A 23,855-nucleotide genomic window follows, 5' to 3' on the forward strand; every position below is an offset into this window, starting at 1 on the left:
AGTATCAGTATTAGTTAGTGGTGTAACGGATCACGGATCGATCCGTGATCCGTTCAGATCAGCCCTCACGGTTCGGATCACTTGTGAACCGCGGATCAATTGAGTATTTTTTTTCTATTTTTTTTTTTTTACAGTTTAATTAAAACCTTTTGGGCCCTAGCCCTATTTTTAGGCCTCTTCGCGGAAATTGCATAGCCATACGCAAAAGAGTCCTGAGCTCTAACTACAAGGTCTATTTTAATAATTTTGATGCTAGAATACTGGTAACACTTGTGAGATGTGTTTAATTGTGTAAATATGGTGTATATGTTACTGGTTAATAACTGATATACTTATGGCACAGCTCAAATTGACAAATTTCTAGGTTCGCCTGGAAAAAAGCACTTGTATTGAACATTTTTTTATTTAAATAATGCAGCTGTAAATCTAAAACCACACAAAAGTCATAGAACAACACGTGTTACATGTCCCCACAACATATTTTACTTCGATTGAGTGAAGAAAGGCCAGCATAAATGGTCATAAAAATCAAAATTATGATTTTCGGAACCAGCTGTTGCATTGCTGTATACTCATTTTATATACTATATAACTACATATTAACTATATATTCACTTTTCTTATCACTAAGAGTGTTCAATAATCCTAATAAATCAGTTTGACACAATTTTGAATAATTTTGAGCAGTTATGATTTTTCATATCTGTCATTCATAACAATAAATGGCTCATAATGTGTGTCATGTGACCCTGGTAAGGCCTATTTACTAGTGTGAGACATTTTTAGATGCGGGATAGTCCAACGGGAGCCATGCAGGGGTGTTTGATCGTATCCGGGTCTGTTTACTGGCTAAAAATCGCAAAATGCTGGGCGAACCCCCCTCTCTACATGGATTGCTCCACCCCACAGAATCGTCTGCCATTTTGTCATTCATTCCGCCAGCGCATTGATCTCACTCACAGGCATGCAGCACAACATGGAGGAAAGAGCTGCACCGAAATCCGCTGGAATAAATCCGTTTTTCGTCGCCAAAACGGTCAAAACGTAAGTTTTTTTTACCCAAATTTTTTTCTCGTGACCTGTGGCTGATGTTGGCATGCATACCCATAACGTTTGAACGGTTTGAAAGAGAGTAATTTGGACGCCGCTGTGCGTTTCCGGGTCGAATCGTGCCCCTGCTGCATGTGTTCAGCCGCCATGTGCGATCATGCTCCGTGATGAGAGAGCCATAGAGTGAGCATAGATCGTCGATTTTTGGCCAAAATTGTGGCAAATCTTCCAGATATCGTCCAGATATGATATTAGTTCATGTATAATTGTGTTTGCAGTGTTTACAATGGCTGGTATGATGATGTTGCTCGGACTTTTCACGTTAATTCGATATGTATTTTGTCTGGAGCAATAATCATATTTCTTTATGAAAAATGCTTTCTACGACACGCTGAATGCTGCACACTCTAAAAAAGCCCCCCACCGGGGGCTCTCGGGTCCAAAGGGTTTTAATCATCACTGCGTGTAATAATGTTTTACTGCTGCTGTTCCTTTTCAAGTAACAAGTCCCCGAATATCAATGCAGAGTGTCAGTGAACAGATATAAAGCAGTAGTGTGTTCATGTGAACGGAGCAGGTTAGAAGCATTTAACGGTGAAAGTCATGGCGAGCAGAGGAACTTGAGAAGCCCCCGGCGTCATTTAAGTGGCAAGTTTGGGAGCATTTTGTCTTCCTTGTAACTTATAATGACGGATAACGGTGGTGGACGAAACCGTTACGGTATGTAGGTGTTATTTAAAGAGAAAGACACACAACACCGGCAATACATCGGCATGTCCACACATATGAAGAGACCATCCCGTCTGTCAGCGACGGGGGACACTCCGGTGTGGAAAACAAAGGATTTCAAAATCTGGTTAAAATGCTTGAGCCACGCTACGAAATCCACTCACGCACCCACTTCAGTATGAAGCTTGTTCCAGGCCTCTATGAAAAGGAAAAGACTGTGACTGCTTTCACCATGGCGGAGTGGAGATTCATAGTCCGGTGCTGCAGACGCTCCCTCTGTGACAGTCACACAGACACACACCTGGGGCAGGTGCTGACAGAAGCAGCAGAGTGGAAGCTAGACGGGCCCAATAGCAATATCACAGTCACCACAGAAAGGTCTCCCCTCACTCCAGACAATGGAGATATTCTCATCTTTTTGAAAATAATGTCACAGTAATGGTAAACATTATTGTGTATTTGAATGACATAACCTGACAGGAAGTAAACATAGACCCAAGTTGTTGCCAAGCAGTTCAGTTCAGTTGAAACAGTGGAAGCTAGCTCACAGGCTGTTTCTTTCTTTGAGTATTGATCAAAGGACGAGGGTATCAACATACCTCATGTTGCACTTAAACTTAACAGAATTGAGTATATTTGAATGTTTTATTTATTTCATTTTGTTTCAAATTGGACATCTTCAATATTTTTGTTTTTATGTAAGATTATAGCCCAAAATTCTTTTCTTTAAGTGTTCTTGAAGTTCTTTAATTAATAAATGGAAAGCAAATATTTGTCTGCTCCCCTTTACTTTGTTGATCTGGAAAATGATCCGAACCGTGACTCAAGAACCGTGATCCGAACCGAACCGTAAGGTTTGTGATCCGTTGCACCCCTAGTATTAGTACTAGTATTAGTATCAGCGCCAGGTCCAGTATAAGTATTAGTACTCGTATCAGGGTCCAGTATTAGTACTAGTAGGAGTGTACATAGTAAAACTACTGGACGGTGCACTGACGTCTCTGGAGTCCACGGCTGCGTACATGATGTCCATCCAGCCCTTAAATGTGGCCTGAAAGAGAAACATTGAGTTCAGCTTTAATCAGACATCTGGATGTAAAACATCCGGTCATCTGCAAACAGTGAAACTAGAAACAACCAGAAAACACCAGTGAACTCAGATTCAAACAGCTGTCATGACTATTATGAGTATGGATATGGCTGTGATGTTATAGTGATGTATAAGCTGTTATAGGGTTGATGGGTATGGATATGACTGTGGTGTTATAGTGATTATTCTATAAACTGTTATAGGGTTGTTGAGTATAGATATGACTGATGTTATAGTGATGTATAAGCTGTTATAGGGTTGTTGAGTACAGATATGACTGGTGTTATAGTGATTATTCTATAAGCTGTCACAGGGTTGATGGGCATTGATATGACTGTGGTGTTATAGTGATTATTCTATAAACTGTCACAGGGTTGATGGGTATGGATATGACTGTGGTGTTATAGGGATTATTCTATAAACTGTCATGTCTGATGATTTTAATGACTCACCACTTGCAGCAGCGACAGGTAGCCCATCCCCACATTGTCGTAGTTGACCTTTATGTTCTTCCAGCGGACCTCGGTGAAATTCACCTTCATCAGAGCGAAACACTCAGTCCTGTTGTTGACGACTTCAGCAGGAAACGTCTCCTCAGACGTCTCGTTGAAACAATAATAAAACTTTCCTGCAAACAGATTCACTCCCATGATGCTGAAGATCAGCCAGAAAATCAGACAAACCAGCAGCACGTTGAAGATGGACGGGATCGCTCCGACCAGGGCGTTCACTACTACCTGCAGACAGACAGACAGGTACAGGGAGAGAGACATGTAGACAGGTAGCCAGGTCAATGCACTGATACAATAATAACTAATACACATTCATGTGGAGCTGCCTTCTATTGATGGGTTCAGGAATTCTGGACCAGTTGAAGCTTGGACAGGTTTTACTGGCTCAGACAGACAGACAGAGTAAGATAGATGGTTAACACCCTCTGGTGACAGAGAGGTTACATATTGATAAACCTGTCTGTCTGTGTGTCAGTGTTTAAAATGCCTGTCTCACCCTCATGCCCTCGAAGCGAGACAGGGCCCTCAGGGGCCTCAGAGCTCTCAGAGTCCTCAGAGACTTGATGGCTCCCAGCTCAGAGTATCCCAGGATGTTTGCTGTCAGAGACACCAGAGACACCTGGAAGACAAGCACACCTGGCGATGACATTACACATCCAAACGCCAGAGACCCGACGGAGACTCCTCTGTAATCTATAATAATAACAACAATAATAATATTAATAATGATATTAGTGGAGCCTGATCTTTATCTGCAACCGTGCACTAATCTGGCTTCAAACACAATTTTTTAAAAAGCCTTTTGAATGTTGATTTACAAATCAAATGTTAACTTTATAAATGAAGCTTCGAACTATTCGGTTCAGTCCAACTTCATTTTGTGTTTACTGATCAGGATGCGTTTAATGTTGCCGTGTCACTCTTTATACTACAGTATAAGTATAAAGTGTATATATATATATATATCTGTAGTATAAAGTCTAGTGATGCGGATGCTTCTCATTGGTTCTTTCATACGATGATAAGAGCTGCGTCATATCAGACGCCACAGACCTAGCGTTGGTCTTTGAACAGGTTATTACAGTGTTCCTCTCATCACTTCCCTGTTAGGTGAGTTCACTTAAGTATCATTACTGTAGCTATGGTTACCGACAGGCATTACTGTTCTTACGTCTACGATGAGGAAGTCGAGCCAGCACCAGGCGTTGGTGAAGTAGGTCTTGAATCCGTAAGCGACCCACTTGAGGATCATCTCCACCACGAACACATAGGTGAACACCTGGTCCGCGAACTCGAGGACCGTCTTTATGACCCGCCGCTGCTCCAGGTAGACGTCCTCAAATGCCTGTTCACACACAGACTAACGTTACCACATGGAGAGTCTACCCTGACCCACACGTCAGAACAGGAACAACTCCCCCAAAAACCCTTTAACGAGGATAAAAACAGAAGAAACCGCAGAGATCATCAGAAGAGGATCTGAAGAGTGATAGATGTTTTATTTATAAAAACTAAAGTCCTGAGTCATAGATTGAAAGTGAGGAGACATGGAGATGAACTTTTGGACAACCATCTCAATATGTACAGCAAGTTCAGAAGTGTGATTTACTCCAACCTCAGTCTGGAGGTTCTTCTCAGGTCTTTGTATCCACTCTAGTCCTAAATCTAAGTAGAGTCAGATACATTAAGTTCAACTCTAACTCAGAGCAGATAGTTTCAGAAGAGCTCTTCTAGTTTACAGGATTATCTCGTAAAGTCAGATAAATTTTATTTATTCTATGATTAAGATCAATCTATTGAGCCAATCAGAGTCAGGGGCAGAATCACATGTAACAGTTAAAATGATGAATTCATTTGTTTCATGTTGGTAAAGTTAAAAACCAGGATCTGTGAACACAAGTGTTCTTTACATAACCATGATGACAAATCATTGCTGTAACAGTCTGAATGGAGACGGTAAAGATCAGCTGATCGATTCCACCGGAGATGAAGACGCAGAGATGAGAGAAATGGAAAGAAGAGCAAAGCAGATTCAAACTCTGCAGGAATGTGAGGTCACTGGAAAATAAGGCGGACGAGCTGAAAGTCGCTAGAATCTTAAAGTGTAGCTTCCTGTGTTTTACTGAGCCGAGGCTCCACAAACAGATACCAGACTCAAAGGTGACCCACAGAGACCTGAGCAGGTGTCAAGGGCTTCACAACACTGCTCTTCTGATCTATTATCTAATTCTCACAATCTTATCACGCTGGCCCGGAGGATTGTACACCGGCAGCTACAACAAACAAAAACAACAACAAAGATCATCGGCGATCAGCAATTCTGATCGAGACATCTGAATTTATGTTATTGTTTACTAAGTCATTATTATTCATCATGATAATACTGTTTATTAATGGTTAATAAACAAAACAAAAAAAAGAATAAAAATGGAATGGGCTAATAAGGGTTAATAGGGGTTATTAAGGGGTGATAAGGGGTTATTAAGGGTTAATACGGGTAAATAAGGGTTAATAATGGTTAATAAGGGTTAAAGATATTCTCACCTGGGTAACATGTGGCGGCCATGTTAGTAGTCCTATGGTCAGTTTATCAGCCTGCTAATGTTGGCCATGTTGTCTCCACAGGTTAGTACTCACACCGCATGCCTTTTTGAGAACCAATCAGATCAGACCTACACGGTCACGTGATCACATTAAACAGACATTATGGGGACATTATTATGTATAAATAAATAACCTATAAAAACATATAAGAACATTTACCAGAGCTCCACTGCTCAGCAGGATCATGAAAATGATGAAGGACTCAAAGTAGTTGTGTTCTACGATGGAGAAACAGGTTCTCCTGATGTTAGACCACACCTTTCCTCTGCTCTGGGACGTGTCTATGTCCAGGAATGGACAGCGTCGGTAACACTCTGAAACGAATCAGACAGTTATATAATAATGTGTACAGACGGGAACAACATGTCACCTGCTGTCTTCTTCTTCTGTTAACCTGACGATATCTTTTCACTCTCTTCTTCTGTACATTCATATCCGGCTCTGACACACTGACCTACAACTTGATTTCTATTCATTTAAATTAAACTTAAATGCTGAATGTACATCTCTTCCTGTTTTTCATGACAATAATCAAACATATTCTGGTTCTGATTGTTACAGGAACGAACAGTTCATTTAAACACTTTGTCCTTGGTCACCGCCAGCTGCGCTTCTTTGAGCTTCAACTTTATTCAACTTCTTCCTGTTTTTGGCCGTACGGAAGCCTCTGTAGGACAAGCCTCTGGCACCATGCGTATATATATATATATATATATATATATAGTGTTGGGCAACGATTACAATTTTTTTTTGCGATCAATCGCATCGCATGACTGTTATGCGCAAAATTCAATAATGAATTCAAAAGTAGTGTATTGTGCACTTTTATTTTGAAAGTACTGCTATATGAACAAAAGGTCAATAACATTTGGTTTGTAAACACTTTAAACACATCAGGTTCTTGTTAGCAGCAGTATTCCCTTTACACAGCAGTTATAACACAGTTATAATGATTCTGATCATAGATATTCAGCCGGTGTTCACAACTTTATCTTCATGTGTGTAAGAGATGCAATTTAAATATACACCTTGAAAACTGCAAACCTATCTACGTCACGTTTTTTTCCTTTTTCTTTATGTTTGATAAATTCTCAGTAGCGATAACTAAATGATGCTTATTATACATATTACAAACAAAACACTTTAAAAACTCTAAAACAATAATTTAAATTAATCATTTATTTTTTTGGTATTGTGGTCAGACACATATGCAACGCTGATTACCGTAATATGTGTGGTATTTGTTATAAATGTACGTTGGTACATAGAGGGTGATAAGAAGCTATGCCTGGAGGGACTTAGGACCCAGGGGAAAGTAGGTGAAGCATGGAACCTGTAGTCTGTACCGGGGCAGTAACCTGCATGAGGAAGTTATGCTCATAAAGAGTTGCAGTTAAGAGCAGTTTGTTCTCACGTGTGTGTGTGTGAGACAGAAGGGACCGACGGTGACGGAGTGACGGGGGGTTCCGGACCTGGCATGTCACCCGGGGGGGGCAGCAGCAGCAGGAAGTGACGCCACACAAACACAGCTGTTCACCGCTTGCTGCCTGGTTCTTGTGTTAAAAATGTCCGCTTAATAATAATAACAAAAACTGCGTTAACGCTCGATAATATAATTGTCGGCATTAATTAATTAATGCGTTAACGCGATAATAACGCATTAACTTGCCCAGCACTAATATATATATATATATATATATATATATAAAGTCAGTGATGGACGTACAAACAGGGACCGCCTCCCAGTGAGAGCTTCTGAATGGCTCCTCAGCAGCTTCATTACGAAGGAAAACTGAGACTCAACAGAGCTTTTTATTGATCATTGATTGGTTCCTTTTCTTCAATACTTTTTTACAAGTTATACAAAGGTGTATTCGTATTAGTTTGTTTCTGCACTACTTCTGCTCTGGTTTATGCTCTTAGATGCTTGTGTAAACAAGGACATGCACTTATGACTTCTGGTGACTAGACCTCAGAGAGGCCGGGTTAGAGTCCCAAGACGGGGTTGGAGTCCCGCGTCTAGACGGGGTTAGAGTCCCGCGTCCAATTGTCCGGGTTAGAGTCCCGAGGCGGGGTTGGAGTCCCACGCTAAATAAGACCTCAGGGAGGCCGGGTTAGAGTCCCGCAATGTGACAAAACTGTATTGATAAAACTGTAGTGATAAAACACAACTTTTCTTTTTTCTTTTTTGTGTTTTAATGACTGTTTTTATTGTTTCAATGTATGTTTTAAATCTCCTTTACTTTTGCCTTATGTTTTGATGCTTTTAATGGTTTTAAATGGCTGAAATGTGCTATACAAATAAACTTGCCTTGCCTTGCCTTACCTAGTAGTTCTCTTGAATACCGATGTTGAATACACTTATTGTAAGTCCCTTTGGATAGAAGCGTCTGCTAAATGACTGATGTAATGTAATGTATGTGTGTGTGTGTTTTCGTACGGTCACTGAAGCAGTCCTCAGGTGTGTTGGCTTCGTGCTCTTCTTCTTCGTCCTCAGGAGCTTCAGGATTTTTCTGTACGGTGCTGCAGACCGACGACTCGTCACACTGAACAAACACATCAGACATCGTTGATATTCATGTTCAGATCTCACAGACAGTCCAGTACTAGTTTCATCTAATTAAGTTTCCTGATCTGGTCAAACTTGTACTGAATGCTGCCTCAGACTAAATGTATTTTATTCTCCAGAATCACCCATAGACTTGAGAATTTAACCTTTTTTTCACTCTTATTAATACCTGAATTCGGCTCTTTGACTTTTTGAACAGCAACTGGCTCTAAACGTCTCAACACTACATCCATCTCTCTTTGATAAACAGCTCACAGTATGTGATGAGAGATGAGTGCATGTGCTCTCACCATGCACTCATCTCTCCTTTAGAACGGTCATGGGTTTGTCTTCACAATACTCACAGTATAAGAGTGTTGTGTTTCAATATGCCTCCTCCAACCTTCACCTTCTTCTAAATACTAATAAAACTAAATAAACTTAAACTTTATTAGAGTCATCATTAAACATGAAATTTGACCTCTGCATTGAACCCATCCCTAGCATATTGTGAGCAGTGGGCTGCTGAGAAGTGCCCGGGGAGCGGTTAGGGGCTCAGTATCTTGCTCAGGGACACTTCGGCACAGGACTCATAGTAGCCGAGGATCGAACCATCAACCATGCGGTTGCCGGTCGACCCTCTCTACCCGTTGAGCCACGGCCACCCCAATGCATGGTCTCCACCTATAACTCACCTTAAGTGGCCTTCTCCCCTCTAAATCTCCTCCCTCGATGGGCCAGAATTATAATTTGTCCTCTCCAATAGATACCTGGGTATCAAACTCTACATTTCACTCTCCTTTCAAACGCTAGTGTCCAAAGTCAGAGAAAGAATTGGTTTCCTGTACTGAAATTGTGGCGACTTAATCTACAGATTTACCAGCAAAAGTCTTCTCAATAAACCGGACGTCATCTTACATCCAGCCATTTGCTTTAACTTTCATTCTCTAGACAACTGGCTATCAGTTATTTAGAAGACTATCATTATCAAAACCCTCCATATCTCCGCTCACTGCTCAACATCTCCAACAGTAACCACAATTTATGTTCTAGTAAAATCCTTAGTATGGTCTTTACTAAAGTCTGTGATCGTCTCTTTCCTTTAATAACTCAGTGTAAGAAATAGTTTATATATATACAGTCCACATCTCTAATGTTGTATGTATTGTGAAGTTTTAATGTTGTCTCATGTTGTTTTATTGCAATAGTTGTATTTATGTTCTCTTCTATTGCTGCTTCTTGGCCAGGTCGTCACTGTAAATGAGAATTGGTTCTCAATTGACTCACCTGGTTAAATAAAGGTTAAAAAAGAATAATAATGAATATAATGCAAGCTGATATTTGGACTATTCAGTCTACCACTAACTGAAGGTTACATCAATATCTGTTTCTGAGTTTCATCTGAACTTGACACTAGAGTTCAATAGAATAGAATAAAGTAGAAAAGAATAGAGTAGAAAAAAATGAAATGAAATGAAATAAAATAGAATAATGTTCACATGGGACTGTGTTTCTTCCTCCTCATCTTCTTCTTCGTCCTCTTCATCATCTTTGTCAGGCGTCTCAAAGTCGGACTCGGCCTCGGCGATCGGGACCCTCGGGCAGGGAACGTTGTCGTAGTTGCTTGTCAGGTTGCCATGGTTACAGTAGAGGGACTTGACCTCTGACACCGGCTGGCTTGAGGTCACAAAGGTCAAAGCTAAAATCTCCTTCGTCGTCCTGTTGTCTTCTTCACTGTCGACCACTATTGATGAAATTCACAAACATGAAAAATCAGTAAGTCACACAAAATACATCCAGACATGAAATCTGTGATTCAATGAACTTCATAGTGAACATTTAATTTGAACATAACGACCTGGAACACTGAATAAATACTGAAACGCAACAAATAATACCAAGAAAAGAACACATAAATAGATACATAAGTCTTTGCTGTAGTTTCAGGTCTGGTCCTACCGGTGTGGTCTGGGTTGATATTGTCCTTCTTTCCAGTGATGGTCCAGATTTGTTCCAGGATCCATTTCTTTGTCCAATCCACAGCCCTACTGATCCGGTTTATGGCGATCTGCAAATTGTTTTCTCCTTCTTCTTCTGGAGCTGCAAGATTATCACCGCTGAATGAGCTCAGCAACAAGGCCAGGAACAGATTCAGGACCTGAAACAAGACCAGGAACATATGAAACAGATTCAAGACCAGGAAAATTGCTCCTGTAGCTGTGCCTATGGTATGATAGAATCTGAATTGTAAGTCGCTTTGGATAAAAGCGTCTGCTAAATGACTGTAATGTAATGTAAATGTAATGAACAGATTCGGGACCTGAAACAAGACCAGGAACATATGTAACACATTCAAGACCAGGAACATATTCAGGACCTGAAACAAGACCAGTAACAGAGGAATCCTCTACTGGACTCTATGGGTTATACTCTCCTCCAATCACGAGCACAAGCTCATTGAAAATTTGAATAAGCGTAGCCAGCAGTCAGGAAGTGCCTACCTGAATATATGTGCACCCCACAGTATATACGGCTACGCCTGTGCTTTTAGAACTAGGGTTACAATATCGTAACCTTCATTCTAACTCACACAGTCTCCACCCTCTACTGGCCTCGATGGGTACAGCAGATGAAATATGCCCTGCCACCACGTAACATCGATCCCAACCACACTGATCCTGAATTAAAGGTTAGCCGCCACAGCCCACCTACTTCTAGGCTACCTAGGCTGCTATAGCTGAGTAAGGCGCCCCTGCCAATCCAGGTAGTATGAAACTGAACTGGGTATAGCCATGGCCCAAATCTGAATGTGTCTGAAAGCCAAGCCACAGCCACCTTGCACTTCACAGTACCTGGGCTATCAAGGAGCACTGGGACATGTATCAAGCCCAGAGGGCGGCTCAGGTGCAACACAACCGACACACACTAACTGTTTTCACCAGTCCTGTGTTGTTCCAGTGAGCACAGACCCTGTTTCAGGGGTCTGAAGTGCTGGAGGAACAAAAACACTTCCTGTACCTCAAGGAGGTTGATGTTTCTGTCCACACCACCAAACGTTCTCCCAAGTTTGGCCCTCCCCCAACCTGTCATAGATGCATACGTCAAAACTGTTATGTAGGAGTTCCCTCATCCCAGCAGAGATAAAAGACGACCCCTATGCCACGGTCCTGCAGCGCCGTGTCCACACATCTGCTGACACACCACATTTGTCATCACAATTAGGAAGTCATGAAAATGAATCCATCGATTCTTGGGCAGCAATCGGCGGACCGGGACACGACAATCACTGATGAAGTTCTTGAAGCGGCGACTCCATTTTTGGAGAAAGGCAGTCTGGATAGCTTAGCTTAGCGTGCTGCCTTATATACTGAGGGGTCTGCAGGTATTCGGGTCGGCACGTCCTGATTGTCCGGCTACATTTATTCATAATTTCAGTGTGTGAAGGTATGCTAGTGATTGGAGGAGAGTGTTACCCGTAGAGTCCAGTAAAGGTCAAAGAGTATCTTTGTGCCTACAGGGACTCACCACCAGGTTTCCGATGACGAGGACCATCATGAAGACAATCAGACACATGGTCTGACCTGAGACCTCCATGCAGTCCCACATGGTCTCAATCCACTCTCCACATAGGACCCTGAAGATGATGAGGAAGGCGTGGAAGAAGTCGTACATGTGCCAGCGGGGAAGTTCGCAGTCGAGTGCGATGCGACAGACGCAGTCTTTGTAGTTCTTCCCGAATAGCTGCATGCCGACGACCGCGAAGATGAAGACGATGATGGCCAGGACCAGAGTCAGGTTCCCCAGAGCACCCACCGAGTTCCCAATGATCTTTATCAACATGTTGAGGGTCGGCCACGACTTGGCCAGCTTAAATACTCGCATCTGGACATGAGACAGGCAGGGAGACAGGTGAGAAGACAGACATATAGACAGACAGGTAAAAAGTAATTTGAGTGATGAGTTCACACCGACCAATCGGAAGGAGCGCAGCACAGACAGGCCCTGAACGTTAGCCAATCCCAGCTCCACCAGACTCATGGTGACGATGATGCTGTCAAAGATGTTCCAGCCCACCTGCAGCCATGGCAACAGAACAATGACAGACACGTGTTACCATGGCAACAAAAACAATGACAGACACGTGTCCATGTATCATGTGCCATGTATCCATGAGAATAGCTGTCATGAGGTAAACGAAAGATGTGAATGAGGATGCTTAAGACTTCAAGTCATGGTGCTGGTTAGAGAACCACCAGTCAACAAACAAGAAGTCTGACCTGGAAGTAGTAGTACGGGTCCATGGCCAGAAGTTTGAGGACCATCTCAGCTGTGAAGATCCCTGTGAAGACCTGAGGGGGGTCAGAGGTCAGCAGAAGAAGCTATTAAATTAATGGGGTTTGACAGATGTTGGAGGTTTACAGCCGATGGCACAAATAAACGGAAGCTGTCCGCTTTGGATTCTTAGCTGACAGAACTTTTGAGTGAGAATATACAAAAGAACATTTTCAAATATAAAAGCATTTTTTTGTTTAAGATCTTTTCAATAATTGCAGAATTTAAATTGTCAGCCAGTAAGTAGGCAGCTCTGACTTCTTTTGGTTGCCTCAGTGAAACAAATCAATCATCAATCCTCATGTTCAGCTAGTGAGGCTTCCAGCTATATGACGGTACACACGTGGACAAAATTGTTGGTACCCTTCCGTTAAAGAAAGAAAAACCCACAATGGTCACTGAAATAACTTGAAACTGACAAAAGTAATAATAAATAAAATTGTACTAAAAATTAACTAATGAAAATCAGACATTGCTTTTAAATTGTGGTTCAACAATCATTTTAAAACACAAACAAATGAAAATGGCCTGGACAAAAATGATTGTACTCCTAACTTAATATTTTGTTGCACAACCTTTTGAGGCAATCACTGCAATCAAGTGATTTCTGTAACTCTCAGTGAGACTTCTGCACCTGTCAACAGGTATTGTGACCCACTCCTCGTGAGAAAACTGCTCCAGCGGTCTCAGGTTTGAAGGGTGCCTTCTCCAGACTGCATGTTTCAGCTCCTTGCACAGATGTTCAATAGGATTTAGATCAGGGCTCATAGAAGGCCACTTCACAATGGGCCAATGTTGTGCTCTTAGCCATTCTTGGGTGTTTTTAGCTGTGTTTTGGGTCGTTATCCTGTTGGAGGACCCGTGACCTGCGACTGAGACCAAGCTCTCTGACACTGGGCAGCACATTTTGCTCCAGAATGCCTTGATGGTCTTGAGATTTCATTGTACCCTGCACAGATTCAAGACACCCTTTGCCAGATGCAGCAAAGCAGCCCCAGAACATAACCGAGCCTCCTCCATGTTTCACAGTAGGTACAGTGTTCTTTCTTTGTATGTTTCATTTTTGCGTCTGTGAACATAGAGCTGATGAGCCAAAAAGCTCCAGTTTTGTCTCATCTGTCCAAAGGACATACTCCCAGAAGGTTTGTGGCTTGTCAATATGCATTTTGACAAATTCCAGTTTCAAAACTGGAGCTTTTTGTGCAACTAAATATTAAGTTAAGGGTACCATCATTTTTGTCCAGGCCATTTTCATTAGTTTTTTTTTTTTAAATTATTCTGTTGAACCACAATTCAAAAGCACTGTCTTATTTGTATTAGTTAATTTTCAGTATATTTTTATTTATTGTTACTTTTGTCAGTTTCAAGTTATTTCAGTGACCATTGTGGGTTTTTCTTTCTTTAACGGAAGGGTACCAACAATTTTGTCCACGTGTGACATCTCCTCTTTTAACCCTCCTTCATTAGCAAGTAAAGTTGTACCTTTTACTTTCAATTCTTTTATTTATTCATTATTGTATGTCTTTCTGCACATTAAGAGGCTGGTGGTCTGCTGATCCGAGGTCAGCTTCATAAATCTTCAGTACATCAGAGAACTGACAGCGATCTAGAAAATACCTCCTGATGTCTACACTGAGTGCACAATTATTAGGCAAGTTGTATTTTTGAGGATTCATTTTATTATTGAACAACTACAGCTCTCGTTCAATCCAAAATGTTAATAAACCTCAAACCTGAATATTTAAGAAAGTAATAGTGAGGTTTTGGCGTGTGCACAATTATTGGGCAACTATTAGTGTGCACAATTATTATGCAACTAAATGAAAAGCGAAAATTTTCCCATATCACTTGTTTATTTTCATCTATTAAAGTGAGAATAATAAACAAACAACTCAAAATTTATAAATAAACATTTCTGACATTAAAAAAAAAAATCAGTGACCAAATATAGCCCCCCTTCTTTTCAATAACAGTAATACGCCTTCATTCATGGATTCTGTCACTTTCTTGATCTGTTGACGATCAACCACAGCCTCCCAGACACTGTTCAGAGAGGTGTACTGTTTTCCTTCACCGTAAATCTCCCGTTTAAGAAGGGCCCACAAGTTCTCAATAGGCTTTAGGTCCAACTAGCTGGTGTAATGTTTCTGTATTGTAATTATGACCCAGACGAACAACGACTTGATGCACTGCAACAGGCTTTTATTCCGAGCTTCATATATACGCTGTTCATGCGGTCTTGCTGACTGACCGTATATATCCTGTTCCGCCCACCAGGTGGTATGGTTCTACTGTGAACATCACATTGCCCTTTTTTTATTTTTAAAGAAATACCTAAAACTTGACATTCTTAAACTAGGCTTGCTCTTACATATTACTCAAACTTCAACAACTCTATTTACTGTACTGAACATTTTACTCATCTAGAGGTATGGCAGCTCTGTATTAACTGTATGCCTTAAAACATTAATTTTACACTCTGTCTTATAGAAATGTTTAACAAACACTTAACTTCTCAAACTTGGCTAAATCAGTACCTTTTAAGTTCACAACAGATCAAATTAGTGTCCATGTCCCTGAGCATATTTATTGTATGCAGCCAAGAGATTGTCCACATTTAACAGTCCATAATCTACCTATAGTCCTGTTGGTAGGCGGGAGGACATCTGTTGTGCCTTGAGGGGTATCTCGGTGTTGTTGATGTATTAGAGGCATCACTGTAATCACAATCCTCATCATCGGGATCTGGTGAGATGTCCATTACTTCTGGAGTGATCTTCTTGAAGAATGAAGAATTCCTGACAATGAAGTGTCCACTTCTGGCTGCTGTGATCATGGAGCCTTTGACTTTGGTCACCGTGTATGGCTTACTGTTATACGGTGCAGTGAGCTTGTTGTGCTTGGGCTGACGATGAAGCACAGCGTCACCTGGAGTGAGAGTGTGTGGTGTAGCATTACGATGAGAGTCTGCATGAGTTTTCATCTTGGCTTTAGCCTTGTTGTCCCTTGCTCTCACTTCAGAGTCTGAACAGTTCCTTGCAGTTTGAGTGATTGAATGAATCTTCGTGTACATCTTGCGTTGGAACAACAGTTCAGCAGGTGATCTTTCTGTTGTGCTGTGAGGTGTGGATCGATACTCACGTAGAAAGATGTTCAGTCGTTGTTTCCAGGGAATGCCTTGTGTTTCGGCCACACGAATAGCTTTGCCTAGGATGCGCATGAATCTTTCAGCTGTAGCATTAGCTTGAGGCCACAGCGGTGTGATCCGGCGGTGGTGGAATCCTAGATGCTCTGCAAACTGGGAGAACTGGTCACTGTTGAATGGGGGACCATTATCAGTTTTCACAACTCTGGGGATCCCAAACATGGAGAAAACTTTGTCCATGACCGGAATGACTGTGTTAGTCGAGGTTGACCTTATGCTCTCTACAACTGGGTAGCGTGTGTAATCATCCGTGATGACAAGCAAGTACTCTCCAGTTGGAAGTGGTCCATAGAAGTCTGCACTAACACTATGCCAAGGAGGTTCTGGCAGAACGGACATTTTTAGTGGCTCAGTATGTGCAACTGGCGTGTTGGCTTGACATGCAAGACAACTGCGTACTACTGCTTCTGCTTTGCGATCAATGTCTGGAAACCAAACCTTGGTTCTGAGTAGGGATTTGGTTTTGACAATGCCCTGATGTCCTTCATGGGCTAGCTGTAACACTCTATCTTGTAGGGCTGTGGGAATTACTATTCTAGTGCCCCGCAGTACAATGTCTGATGCATGTGATGTTGTTAGTTCACTGCTAACTTGTCTGAACTGCTTTACTATGTCAGCATGTCGTGACTTGTCACCCTGGTGCCATGTGTTGTGTCTGATGTGAGCACTAATCTCTTGAAGGATTGGGTCTGCGAGTGTCTCTCTCTTGATCTCCGTGAGTGTCATGGCTTTAGGTGTTGCATGACTTGCGATGAAGTTCACATACTCCTCTGCTACCTTTGCTGCACGTGTACTGTCAGCTGTCTGAGACAAGATAGGATGACGAGACATATAGTCAGCTGGGTTGTCGGCTCCCTTTCGGTATTCCACCTTGAAGTTGTAGGGCTGAATCCTCAGTCCCCACCTCTCAATCCTGGCGGGTGGTTTTGACCTGGGATTGTTCCATATGATTTCCAGTGCTTTGTGATCTGTCACTAGAGTTAAAGGATGACCATAGATATACAGGTGGAAATGCTCACAGCTCCACACAATGGCCAGCGCCTCCTTTTCTGTTTGGGAGTATCTCCTCTCCACATCGCTGAGAGACCGACTAGCATATGCTAGCATGTACTTCACCCCTTTTTCATCTTTTTGGCAGAGGATTGCACCCAGTCCAACAGGGCTAGCATCCACAATCAGTTCTGTCTCTCTACCTAGGTAAAAGTATGACATAGTAGTGTTACTGGTTAGACTGTCTTTCAGTGTCTGTAATGCAACTTGCTGTTCTGGGCCCCATACCCAGGGTGTGTCTTTTCTGGTGAGCTTGCGCAGTGGTTCTGAAATGGAGGAGAAGTCTTTGATAAATCTGGAGCAATAGTTGGCCATGCCCAGCAGACTCCTGATTTCACCTGGATTCTGGGGGTCTGCAGCTTGCTGAACTGTAATGACTTTCTTGGGACCAGCCAGCTGAGACACCCTCTGCAGAGAAGATGAAACCAAAGAACTCGAGCCTGGACTTGTTGAACTCACATTTGTCACAATTGAGTGTGAGACCGCTTTCCCTGAGTCTCTGGAACAGTGCTCGGAGGTTGTTGTCATGTTCAGTCTGGGAGGCACCGTAGACGATGATGTCATCGCTGAGGTTTTTCACACCAGAGAGACCTTGCAGTGTTTGGCATATGGCATTTTGAATTACCTCAGCAGCAGACGATATGCCAAAACTCAGTCTCTTGTAGCGTCTCAATCCAAGGTGAGTGGTGAAGGTAGTGATGTATCTGCTGTCTGGATGAAGCTCTAGCTGGTGGTATCCAGCTCTCAGATCCAGTTTGGAAAACACAGTTGCTCCATTCAACTCATGTATCACATCGTCCATGGTGGGAGTGATGTGGCGTTCCCTCTCTATAGCCGTGTTAGCTTGGCGCATGTCAACACAAAGTCTTACTTTGTCAGGGTCTTTAGGCTTGGGAGGAGCGACAATAGGTGAGACCCATGGTGTCGGGCCAGTGACCTCCTCAATGATGTCATCTGCCTCCAGTTTCTGAAGCTCATCCTCAACCTTCTGGCGGATGTGGAACGGCACACGTCGATGTGGTTGGCATGTAGGCTTAATGTCAGGATTTATGTGAAGCTTTACCTGAACGTCTTTCAGTTTTCCGATCCCTTGAAACAATTCAGGATGACTCTCCACTAGCTCATCTGCGACTGTGCAACTCTGTGGTGTGGATGATACTGCTGTGACTATTTTGATCAATCCCAGTGCTTTGGAAGTTTTGTAACTGAGAATATTGAATCCGTCCCCTTTAATTACAAAGAATGTGCACCATGTCCTTTTCTGTCCTTTTTCCACGCTGCACTTGAAAGCACCACTGACAGGCAATGGAACCTTGGAGCAGAAGGGGTAGATCTTGGTGCTGGTGGGGCTTAGTTGTGGACATGGAATCAATTTCTCGAAACTTGTTTCACCGACACAGTTTGCTGTGGCTCCTGAATCAATTAAAACTAGCATACTACTGCCATTTAGCTTGATGTGAGTCTGTGGCAGCTCAGAGGTTTTATCAGCATCAACTGCAAAAACATAAGCATCATCACTGCTGGAAGAGTTGTGCTCTTTTTCCTCACCTGTCGTCTTTGTTATGTGATGTATTTTTTTAGGGCGTTGGTTAGCCTTGTACTGCGTTCGTTTTGTATCACCGTCTTCGGCTTTAGAACGGCATTGCTTTGCAAAATGGTTTAGTTTACCACAGGCTCTGCATTGTTTGTTTCTAGCAGGGTATTCACCATCATGAGGATATCTACCTCCACAGTTCCTGCAGCTGTTGTCAGAACGTCTTCTTTCCGACCATCTGCTGTTGTTTGGATGCGTCTGCTTAGTCTTTTGATCCAACCAGTTGACTGTAGCTGTTGAGCCTCTTTCTATGCCAGTCGCTTGCATTTCAGACAGTTCCAGTGTTCTTCCATGATCAAAAAGCTCATCTAGGCTAAGGTCAGGCTCCCTTAGCGCTTTCCTGCGTAGCCTGGATGATGTACAGCTTTGTATGATTTGCGTTTTAATCTCTGCCTCGACACTTGCAAATTCACAGTTCTTAGCTAACATCCTCAGCCTAGTGTGATAACTGTCCACATTTTCTCCTGGTTCCTGTACAGTTTTTCTGAAGATGTACACTTGATACTGTACGTTTTTCTTAGGAGAGAAATATCCAGATAACTTCTGCTTTGTGTCTGCATATTTGTCATCTTCTGCCGCTAATGTGTCGTAAATATCATGCACTCGTTCTCCTGCTATATGTAGCAATAACGCTTTGAGCCTAGCATCTCCGCCAATGTTCATTGCAGTGGTGTAATTTTCAAACCTTTGCACCCATTTATTCCAGCGAGGTCCAACAGAGACGGGGTCAGTTTCGGTGTCGAAAGGTGGGAGAGCAGCGGTGTTTCCTGCCATTCTTGCTGTGGTGTGCCAACGACCATCCACGTGTCTGTGTTAGCTTAGCTAGCTTGGCCTAGCCGCACTCATCCGCATGTCTGTCGTTCTTTTTTTTTCTTTCTCTCTTTGAGTTCTTCCGTTTACTCCTCGTCGCCAATATAATGTTTCTGTATTAGTAATTATGACCCAGACGAACAACGACTTGATGCACTGCAACAGGCTTTTATTCCGAGCTTCATATATACGCTGTTCATGTGGTCTTGCTGACTGACCGTATATATCCTGTTCTACCCACCAGGTGGCGTGGTTCTACTGTGAACATCACAGCTGGTATTATTAAAGATGAGCTAGTTGGACTGTTTGTTTATTATTCTCACTTTAACAGATGAAAATAAACAAGTGAGACGGGAGACGTTTTTCATTTAGTTGCGCAATAATTGTGCACACTGTGGCATCACACGGGGCCAGGTGGTAGATGGGTGCTACTTCCCCTTTAAGGATCAGCAGCCACACTACAAGATAGCCGCTGAGGCAACAACTAAAGCTCCCAGAAGGCCTCACCACTGTTTAGGCTACCTGATTGAGGCCGGACTTAAGAGAGCTGCAGGAGGAGAGGAGAAGAGAGAGAGCGCACGGCGTGAAGGAGCTCCGAGACCTACATGGAGTAAAGTTCCGAACCAGAGGGAGGAGGATTTGAACTGAAGAAGACCGGGTTGTCGGAGAAAAGCCAAGGACACTCTAAGTTGAGTTTTGTCTAACATAGTTCTGCTTAACGAACTATTATCTCTGCTTGGACGCTTTTTGTTTGTTTGTTTTTGATTTTTTTATAAAAAGACTACCCTGAGTGGCATAGCCAAATCAGAATAAAACATGATCTTATTCTGAGAACCTTTTGATTTTGTCTGTTTTTGTTAGTTTCCCTTCCACCACCCCACCCTAGCCGGCCCTAGTGACCTCTCATGACGTTACAACACATAGTTATTCTCCTAATGCCGTGTTCACACAAATACGTATTCGCGTCATTCGCGCCGCCGGTCTCGCCGGGGACTATTTGTGTTCATTCGCGTGAATCACGCTGGACGCGCTGGAGAGGGGGCGTGGCTTATCACCCTGAAAGCCATTCAACTTTCCGCCATTAACCATGGAAAAAATAACCTATTTCTGCTTAGTACGTGTTGTGGAAGTCAAAGATATCCCGGGAAACTAAACGCCGTCATGTCTGGGTTCATAATATTGTCCAGAGGAGCTCTGTGGATTTTATCGGTGTATTCACTGTGTCTAGCAAGCCACACGTTGCTGTTTACTACAGCTGTATGAACACAAAATAAACTGATTTGACTGTGATTTAACGGCAATAAACCGACAAAAAGGGACTCCGAAATAACTACGTAATGATGCCGATTTGTACTCGTCTTCTCCGACAAAAAGGGACTACAAAATAATTACATAATGATGCCGATTTGTGGAACAGTGGACCAGCTCTTTACCCTCGCAAGACTACTGGAGGGGCTCTGGGAGTTTGCCCAACCAGTCTACATGTGCTTTGTGGACTTGGAGAAGGCTTTCGACCGGGTCCCTCAGGGGGTCTTGTGGGGGGTGCTGCGGGAGTATGGGGTGCCGGACCCGTTACAACGGGCGATCCGGTCTCTGTACGACTGCAGTAGGAGCTGTGTCCGCATTCTCGGCAATAAGTCAGACACGTTCCCAGTGGGTGTTGGCCTCCGCCAGGGCTGCCCTTTGTCACCAGTCCTGTTCGTGATTTTCATGGACAGGATATCTAGGCGCAGCCTGGGGGCGGAGAACGTCAGTTTCGGGGGTCTCGGGATCGCCTCTCTGCTATTTGCAGATGATGTGGTCCTGTTAGCCTCCTCGGATCATGACCTCCAGCATTCACTGGGGCAGTTTGCAACCGAGTGTGAAGCGGCGGGGATGAGAGTTAGCACCTCCAAATCTGAGGCCATGGTTCTCTGCCGGAAACCAGTGGATTGCTCCCTCCAGGTGGGGACAGAGTGCCTACCTCAAGCGAAGGAGTTTAAGTATCTCGGGGTCTTGTTCACGAGTGAGGGTAAGATGGAGCGGGAGATCGACAGGCGGATCGGTGCGGCTGCAGCAGGAAAGCAGGCGCTGCACCGGACCGTCTTGGTGAAGAGGGAGCTGAGCCGGAAGGCAAAGCTCTCAATTTACCACTCGGTCTACGTTCCTACCCTCACCTATGGTCACGAACTCTGGGTCGTGACCGAAAGGACAAGGTCGCGGCTACAAGCGGCCGAAATGAGTTTCCTCCGTAGGGTGGCCGGGCTCAGCCTTAGAGATAGGGTAAGGAGCTCGGTCATCAGGAGGGAACTTGCCGAGTCGAGCCGCTACTCCTTCGCGTCGAAAGGAGTCAGCTGAGGTGGTTCGGGCATCTAATTAGGATGCCTCCTGGACGCCTCCCACTGGAGGTTTTCCAGGCACGTCCAACTGGGAAAAGACCCCGGGGAAGACCCAGAACACCCTGGAGAGATTACATCTCCCAGCTGGCCTGGGAACGCCTCGGGATCCCCCAGAATGAGCTGGAACATGTTGCCGGTGAGAGGGAGGTCTGGGTCAGCCTGCTTGGCCTGCTGCCACCGCGACCCGACCCCGGATAAGCGGTGGAAAATGGATGGATGGATGCCGATTTGTAGGCTACTTGTCTTCTCAATGGAGCTCGGATGGATCGGTGCTAGGCTATGCTGACATTGTAGCAGCTCCACCAACACTCAGAATAACGTCATCTAGACGTAAATACGGCAGCGTCCATTCATTGTTTGTACCATATGGTTTACACACACACATTTATACACATAGTTTGGTCTGGTCTCTACTGATATGAGGTATCGTAGAGCTCTGGGTGAACACAGACGGCTACAGTATTTATTTCCTGATTCAACAACGGCAGGAAGTCAGTGATGACAGGAGAAACATCTCAACGCTGAAAGGCTATTGCGCTGGGGCGTAACGCGAATATTTCGGCGAAGTTGAAAAATTTCAACTCACGCGTTTGGGGCGATTTAGCGTTTGACGCGAATTTGCGTCAATCGCGCCGCGCCATCGCAAATTCGCATCACTCCAGTCTCATCGCGTCTGTGCATAGACTTTGTATGTAATCTACTCGGGCGAATAATTCGCGCCGCGTTTGGTGTGAACGCACCATAAGAAAGCCAAAACCTAACTTTTACTTTCTTAAATATTCAGGTTTGAGGTTTATTAACATTTAGGATTGAACGAGAGCACTGTAGTTGTTCAATAATAAAATGAATCCTCAAAAATACAACTTGCCTAATAATTGTGCATGCAGTGTATAACGTTCTGTCTTAGTGACAGTACCCATTTAAAAAAACTTCTGTCTTTGACTAGTGGTTGTTCAAGAAACTTTTGATAAGAAACAAAAATAAAATGAATAAAAATGCTTTTTGTGTCATATGCTGGTGTTGCTCAAAGGATATTCACACAATCACCTCATCATCTCCTAATGAGCCTGATGGTACGAACATGAGTCATCTAATCTTAGACATTAGATAATAGAAACATATATCTATACTGAGATGATTGAGGACACTGTAACATGTTGACATGTTGAGTTTATAATACATTATATAGACATGGCGTCATAAAAAGTGCTACCCGTAGTTTGACTTTGACTTGAGTACTTGTTTTACAGATCAACAGTACTTTTACCTCACAGATGCTCAGCCTGTGTTGAAGCTGTGATCTCACTTGAAAAAAAAACAACTCTCTGACTTCTCTTCATCACTGACCAGATTTCCGATGCTCAGAAGCTCCTCAAACTCCTCAGTCATCGGGTAATGCTCCATGGCCATGAAGACGGTGTTGAGGACGATACAGACGGTGATTCCCAGGTCAACGAACGGGTCCATGACGATGAGGTAGAGGTACCGTTTAATCCACCGCCAGCAGCCACAACAGTTCCACTTCAGGAAGATATCGGCAAAGACATACCAACACGGAGGACACGGTCTCTGGTCGTCTGCAAAGTCTGAAACACACAGCGAGTTAGAGACGATGCAAATAGAAAGTTGTTTTTGAGATGAAACTAAGTCTGTCGATCATTAGTGTAGAAACGAAGCAGAGATCCTCAACAGGAATATTACGTCATCAGTCTGTGAACAGAACGTTACGTCATCAGTCTGTGAACAACGTTACGTCATCAGTCTGTGAACAGAACTATACATCATCAGTTTGCCTCCTTTCTTCATCCGTTTTATCTCCTCGTCTCGTTCCAATAAACGATCAATACATTTGGCGGATCGATCGTTGGAGATTCACATGTTGCTCTCATGTGTTCAGGAACACTGTGGTGGATCTGTTGTGTGTTTTCGAATTAAAATGTATACCTTCCATGT

At 43.3% G+C, this 23,855-nt stretch overlaps 1 protein-coding gene across 1 annotated transcript in view; it reads right to left on the reverse strand.

Moving 5' to 3' along the window:
- Positions 1–2,776: 2,776 nt before the first annotated feature.
- The window catches only part of LOC142944096 (sodium channel protein type 4 subunit alpha B-like), a gene marked incomplete at its 3' end in the record, with an annotated part of 37,285 nt that continues 16,206 nt past the window's right edge, over positions 2,777–23,855 (reverse strand). The window contains exons 13-24 of the mRNA XM_076085598.1: positions 23,250–23,488; positions 12,811–12,882; positions 12,506–12,607; positions 12,059–12,415; positions 10,493–10,691; positions 10,033–10,277; positions 8,426–8,531; positions 6,145–6,299; positions 4,553–4,726; positions 3,878–4,000; positions 3,322–3,606; positions 2,777–2,830 (exon numbers count right to left, since the gene is read on the reverse strand). Coding sequence (XP_075941713.1) covers positions 2,777–2,830; positions 3,322–3,606; positions 3,878–4,000; positions 4,553–4,726; positions 6,145–6,299; positions 8,426–8,531; positions 10,033–10,277; positions 10,493–10,691; positions 12,059–12,415; positions 12,506–12,607; positions 12,811–12,882; positions 23,250–23,488 — 2,111 coding nt within the window. The remainder of the gene's footprint in view (positions 2,831–3,321; positions 3,607–3,877; positions 4,001–4,552; positions 4,727–6,144; positions 6,300–8,425; positions 8,532–10,032; positions 10,278–10,492; positions 10,692–12,058; positions 12,416–12,505; positions 12,608–12,810; positions 12,883–23,249; positions 23,489–23,855) is intronic.

The sequence above is a fragment of the Anarhichas minor genome, unplaced genomic scaffold, assembly GCF_050575085.1.
Source record: "Anarhichas minor isolate MPS153535 unplaced genomic scaffold, ASM5057508v1 ptg000189l, whole genome shotgun sequence".
In the NCBI taxonomy this organism is placed as follows: domain Eukaryota; kingdom Metazoa; phylum Chordata; class Actinopteri; order Perciformes; family Anarhichadidae; genus Anarhichas; species Anarhichas minor.